This window comes from Lepidochelys kempii, chromosome 3 (assembly GCF_965140265.1).
Source record: "Lepidochelys kempii isolate rLepKem1 chromosome 3, rLepKem1.hap2, whole genome shotgun sequence".
NCBI classification, from domain to species: Eukaryota; Metazoa; Chordata; order Testudines; family Cheloniidae; genus Lepidochelys; species Lepidochelys kempii.
In genome coordinates, this window is record NC_133258.1 from 188,444,731 (window position 1) to 188,451,257 (window position 6,527).

Consider the following 6,527-nt stretch of genomic DNA (forward strand, 5'->3'; position numbering starts at 1 on the left):
TTAAATGCTGACGTTTTATTTTATTAAAAATATATTTATAATCATTTGGTCAGTCCTTACTAGAATACAATGTAAGGATGCCAAATATTGGCCAAAAATATTTGACATTGTCCCTTTTAACAGATTATGGGCTGAAGAAATGTTTAGGTGAAATTAGTTGCCATGGTCTAGTGTCCTCTCAAAGTATGTGTGAGCTGCACAAAAAGTATCCATTAAATGCTTATAATTCTCAATTTTTATTATTTCTGTTCAGGCCCGCCAGCAGCAATTCCAGTCCCCAGGGCAGAATAGTCAATGGGCCCCGCTGGAGCCCAGCGAGCTGCCAGCTGCATTGCTGGGTGCGCTCTTCTGGCACAGCCAGGGCTTCCACATGCCCAGCCGGCTGCCTTTGCCACCTATGGTACCACCCCAGGCATGCCTAGGAGCATAGGCGCCGACTTCCAGATTTTCCGGGGGGTACTCGACCCCCTGCTCTATCTTAGGCCCCTTCCTCCAAAACCCCACCCACGCCCCACCTCTTCCCACCCCGTTCCCCCCTCCTCTGAAGGCACCACATATACAACTGATGTCTCCCCATAGTGGGAGGGTGGGGGATGGGGATCATGCCCCCCACCCAGCCCAGCTCAGCCCAGCCCAGCCCAGGACCACCACGCTCTCCCCGCCCCATGTTAACGGCGAGTGGCGGGGAAGGGGGAGGGCTTTGTCCTCTGTCAAGGTTCCTCCCCCACTCTGAACTCTAGGGTACAGATGTGGGGACCTGCATGAAAAACCTCCTAAGCTTATCTTTACCAGCTTAGGTCAAAACTTCCCCAAGGTACAAAATATTACCCCCGTTATCCTTGGAATGGCTGCTACCACCACCAAACTAATACTGGTTACTGGGGAAGAGCTGTTTGGACGCGTCCTTCCCCCCAAAATACTTCCCAAAACCTTGCACCCTACTTCCTGGACAAGGTTTGGTAAAAAGCCTCACCAATTCGCCTAGGTGACTACAGACCCAGACCCTTGGATCTTAAGAACAATGAACAATCCTCCCAACACTTGCACTCCCCCTTTCCTGGGAAATGTTGGATAAAAAGCCTCACCAATTTGCATAGGTGACAACAGACCCAAACCCTTGGATCTGAGAACAATGAAAAAGCATTCAGTGTTTTACAAGAAGACTTTTAATAAAAAATAGAAGTAAATAGAAATAAAGAAATCCCCCCTGTAAAATCAGGATGGTAGATATCTTACAGGGTAATTAGATTCAAAAACATAGAGAACCCCTCTAGGCAAAACCTTAAGTTACAAAAAAGATACACAGACAGAAATAGTTATTCTATTCAGCACAATTCTTTTCTCAGCCATTTAAAGAAATCATAATCTAACACATACCTAGCTAGATTACTTACTAAAAGTTCTAAGGCTCCATTCCTGTTCTGTCCCTGGCCAAGACGACTACAGACAGACACACAAACCCTTTGTTTCTCTCCCTCCTCCCAGCTTTTGAAAGTATCTTGTCTCCTCATTGGTCATTTTGGTCAGGTGCCAGCGAGGTTACCTTTAGCTTCTTAACCCTTTACAGGTGAGAGGAGCTTTCCCCTGGCCAGGAGGGATTTCAAAGGGGTTTACCCTTCCCTTTATATTTATGACACGCCCCCCAAATCTCAGCTAGGGTGAAACACTGGCTGGGATTTCTTCCTGGAGCTCTAGGAAAACAGAGTTAATAAGACACATGCATCTCTAAATATACTACCAAGTACATAAAGACTAACAATATTTTCCACATCTCAAGGACGATTTTAACCAGTTGATTCTGGGAAACTTTCACGGGAGAGTGCATCAGCCACTTTGTTAGAAGCTCCTGAGATGTGTTGGATGTCGAAATCAAAATCTTGGAGAGCTAAACTCCACCGAAGAAGTTTTCTGTTAGTTTCTTTGACGGTGTGAAGCCACTTTAGTGCAGCATGGTCAGTTTGCAGGTGGAAACGCCGTCCCCAAACATATGGGCGTAGCTTTTCCAGAGCGTAGACAATGGCATAACATTCTTTTTCAGTGACTGACCAGTTGCTTTCCCTCTCAGACAGTTTTTTGCTGAGAAACACTACAGGGTGGAATTCTTGATCAGGTCCTTTCTGCATTAAAACTGCTCCCACACCACGCTCGGATGCATCTGTGGTTACTAGGAACGGTTTGTCAAAGTCTGGGGCCCTTAGTACAGGGTCAGACATGAGTGTCGCTTTAAGCTTGTTAAAGGCCTTCTGACACCTTCCGGTCCACTGAACAGCATTTGGCTGTTTCTTTTTGGTTAGGTCTGTCAGTGGGGCAGCGATTTGGCTGTAGTGCGGTACAAATCGTCTGTAATAACCGGCCAAGCCTAAGAAGGATTGAACCTGTTTCTTTGACTTTGGGACAGGCCACTTTTGGATAGCATCCACTTTGGCCTGTAGGGGGCTGATAGTTCCTTGACCCACCTGGTGTCCAAGGTAAGTCACTCTGTTTAGGCCTATTTGACACTTCTTAGCCTTAACAGTTAGTCCTGCCTCCCTTATGCGCTCAAGGACTTTTTGTAGATGTTCCAGGTGGTCTGCCCAGGAATCCGAAAATATGGCCACATCGTCAAGGTAGGCGACTGCATATTCTCCTAATCCCGCTAGGAGACCATCTACAAGTCTTTGGAAAGTGGCGGGTGCATTTCGCAGCCCGAAAGGGAGTACATTAAATTCATACAGCCCAAGATGTGTGATGAAGGCTGACCTTTCCTTGGCAGATTCATCTAGCGGTACCTGCCAGTACCCCTTGGTTAAGTCCAAGGTAGAGATGAACTGGGCCCTTCCCAGTTTCTCTAATAGTTCATCTGTGCGTGGCATGGGATAGTTGTCTGGGCGAGTTACAGCATTTAGCTTACGGTAGTCCACGCAAAAACGTATTTCCCCATCTGGTTTGGGAACTAGAACCACTGGAGATGCCCATGCACTTTCAGAGGGGCGGATTACACCCATCTGTAACATATCCTGGATCTCCCGTTCTATAGCAGTTTTAGCTTGAGGAGACACCCGGTAAGGGTGGACCCTAATTGGGTGAGCATTACCTGTGTCAATGGAGTGGTATGCCCGTTCAGTCAGTCCTGGGGTGGCTGAGAACGTTGGCGCGTAGCTAGTGCACAGCTCCTGGATCTGCTGTCGCTGCATACGCCCAAGGGTCATGGAGAGGTTCACCTCTTCCACACCACCAGCACATTTCCCTTCGTAGTAAACACCTTCAGGCCACTCAGCGTCGTCTCCTCCCTGGGCTGTAAACTGACAAACCTTTAATTCTCTGGAATAAAAGGGCTTTAGAGAATTAATATGGTACACCTTAGGCTTTCGGTTGGAGGTGGGGAATGCTATGAGATAATTAACAGCTCCCAGGCGCTCCTGGACCACGAATGGCCCTTCCCACGATGCTTCCATTTTATGGGCCTGGAGCGCCTTTAAGACCATGACCTGGTCTCCTACTTTGAAGGAACGCTCTCTGGCATGTTTATCATACCAGGCTTTTTGCTCTTTTTGAGCATCCTGTAAGTTTTCTCTAGCAAGGGCTAAAGAGGTTCGGAGGGTGTTTTGTAGGTTGGTTACAAAGTCCAGAATGTTAGTTCCTGGAGAAGGTGTAAATCCCTCCCATTGCTGCTTCACCAACTGCAATGGCCCCTTAACCTCACGGCCATATACAAGTTCAAATGGGGAAAACCCTAAACTGGGATGTGGTACAGCTCTGTAGGCAAAGAGCAACTGCTGCAATACTAGGTCCCAATCATTGGAGTGCTCATTTACGAATTTACGTATCATGGCCCCCAAAGTTCCATTAAACTTCTCCACCATGCCATTTGTTTGATGATGGTAAGGAGTGGCAACCAAGTGATTTACCCCATGAGCTTCCCAAAGGTTTTTCATAGTTCCTGCCAGGAAATTAGTCCCTGCATCTGTGAGGATGTCGGAGGGCCAACCTACCCTGGCAAAAATGTCTGCTAGTGCCTGGCACACACTTTTAGCCCTGGTGTTGCTTAGAGCTACTGCTTCCGGCCATCGGGTGGCAAAATCCATGAAAGTCAGTATGTACTGCTTTCCTCTGGGTGTCTTTTTCGGAAAAGGACCCAGAATATCCACAGCTACTCGCTGAAATGGAACTTCAATGATGGGGAGTGGCTGGAGAGGAGCTTTGACCTGGTCTTGGGGTTTTCCCACTCTTTGGCACACCTCACAAGACTGGACATAGGTAGAAACATCCTTGCCCATTCCCTCCCAGTGGAATGACCCCCCCAAACGGTCTTTGGTCCTGTTCACCCCAGCATGGCCACTAGGGTGATCATGGGCTAAGCTCAAGAGCTTGGCCCGGTATTTAGTTGGAACTACCAACTGTCTCTGAGGATGCCAGTCTTCCTGGTGTCCCCCAGAAAGAGTTTCCTTGTATAAAAGTCCTCTTTCTACAACAAACCTGGATCGATTAGAAGAGCTGAGAGGCGGTGGGTTGCTCCGTGCCGCCGTCCAAGCTCTCTGGAGGCTTTCATCTGCTTCCTGTTCGGTCTGGAACTGTTCCCTTGATGCTGGAGACATCAGTTCCTCATGGGATTGTGGACCTAGGCTTGGTCCCTCTGGAAGCGATATAGGGGATGGAGCTGTTTCTGTTGACTGTGAACCGCTCTCCGCTGGTGCACTATGTTGGGATTCAGGCTCCGGCTGAGCCTCTTGTGTAGGGTTATCGGCTGCTGCCAGTTCAGGTTCGGTGGGGCCCTCTGGTGTTGAGGTTGCAAGTACTGGATTCAGTGCTGACACGGGGTCTGGTGTTGGTTGTTCGGCTGGTTCCGGTTCTGGGACTGGTTCCGTCTGGGTCTCTGGGACTGGATCCACTACTGCTGTTGCAGACATTGGCCTGGGGTCCAGGTCCATCACCTCTGACTGGGTCCTGATAGAAGTTTCCGGAACAGAGCTAGGCCTCACGGCTTGTTTAGCCTGGTTGCGGGTGACCATTCCCACCCTCTTGGCCTGCTTCACATGATTGGCCAAGTCTTCCCCCAACAGCATGGGGATGGGATAATCATCATAGACTGCAAAAGTCCACATTCCTGACCAGCCCTTGTACTGGACAGGCAACTTGGCTGTAGGCAAATTGAAAGAGTTGGACTTGAAGGGTTGAATCGTCACTTGGATCTCTGGGTTGATTAAATTGGGGTCCACTAAGGAAGCATGGATAGCTGACACTTGTGCTCCGGTGTCCCTCCACGCGGTGACCTTCTTCCCGCCCACACTCACAGCTTCCCTCCGCTCCAAGGGTATCTGGGAGGTATCTGGGCCTGTGGACCTCTGGTGTGATTCCGGTGCAATGAACTGTAATCTGTTGGGGTTCTTGGGGCAGTTGGCCTTTACATGCCCCAGCTCGTTACACTTAAAACATCGTCCAGCTGACGGGTCACTGGGACGAGGAGGGTTGCTGGAGAACGGGGTGGTGGGACGATAAGGGGTCTGGAGGGTTCTTTGGGAGGTAGGTGGGGCTTTGGGCGGCCCCCGGTAATAGGGTGTGGTCTGGGGTGGTCCCTTCTGGTCTCCGCTCCAACTGCGACCAGTTTTCTTCTTCTCTGCCACCTCCACCCATCTGGCTCCAATCTCTCCTGCCTCGATTACAGTTTTGGGTTTCCCATCTAGGATGTATCTTTCTATTTCCTCAGGAACACCCTCTAAGAATTGTTCCATTTGCATTAGGAAGGGCAAATTTACTGGAGATTCAACACTTGCTCCTGATATCCAGGCATCCCAATGTTTCACAATGTGGTAGGCATGTCGGGTAAATGACATGTCTGGTTTCCACCTTAGGGCTCTGAACCTCCGACGAGACTGCTCGGGTGTTATCCCCATTCTGACTCTCGCCTTGGATTTAAACAGTTCATACTTGTTCATGTGTTCTTTAGGCATTTCAGCTGCTACCTCAGCTAAGGGTCCACTGAGCTGCGGCCTCAGCTCTACCATGTATTGGTCAGTAGAGATGCTGTACCCAAGGCAGGCCCTTTCGAAGTTTTCTAAGAAGGCCTCAGTATCATCACCTGCCTTGTAGGTGGGGAACTTTCTGGGATGGGAAGTGGTACCTGGAGAAGGATTGCTAGGGTTTGTTGGTATATTCTGCTGGGCCTTTATCCTCTCCATCTCCTCCACATGCTTCCTCTCTTTTTCCTTCTCCTCCTCCACATGCTTCCTTGCCTCCATTTCCCTCTTGTGGGCAGCCTCCTGTACCTCCTTCTCCAGCCGCATGAGTTCTATCTGTCTTTCATGTTCCCTTTGTTTTTCCTCAGCCTGAAATTTGGCTAATTCCAGCTGTAGTCGAGCTGAGGATTTGGTCATTCTAACCTCTCTGTTTTTAACTAACTTTACACCTGAGGTTTAGAAATAAACAAACAAAACTTGGCTGTAAAATTTTGCTGTGCTGGAATAGAATACCTATTCTCTGATAGTGATTGTCAGCCTACAGAAAAAGACAATTCCCTTGTCTCTGCTCTGGGCCCAAATTAAAGCAAAAAA

General features: G+C 48.9%; 1 protein-coding gene across 1 annotated transcript; it reads right to left on the bottom strand.

The window, feature by feature from the left end:
• Positions 1-3,008: 3,008 nt before the first annotated feature.
• Positions 3,009-6,046, bottom strand: LOC140908339 (uncharacterized). The gene is made up of 2 exons (XM_073335309.1): positions 4,456-6,046; positions 3,009-3,314 (listed from the first exon to the last, which is right to left on the bottom strand). The coding sequence occupies exons 1-2, from the start codon at positions 5,979-5,981 to the stop codon at positions 3,293-3,295; spliced, it is 1,548 nt and encodes a 515-aa protein (XP_073191410.1). The 5' UTR covers positions 5,982-6,046; the 3' UTR covers positions 3,009-3,292.
• Positions 6,047-6,527: the final 481 nt, after the last annotated feature.

Bases quoted from the DNA above. Each gene is read 5' to 3' on its own strand.
- LOC140908339 (XM_073335309.1), bottom strand. From the start codon at position 5,981: ATGGTAGAGCTGAGGCCGCAGCTCAGTGGACCCTTAGCTGAGGTAGCA. The intron at 3,315-4,455 runs GTTTGTTGTAGA...AATTCTCTAAAG, and splicing joins AGCTCTTCTAATCGATCCAG to CCCTTTTATTCCAGAGAATT.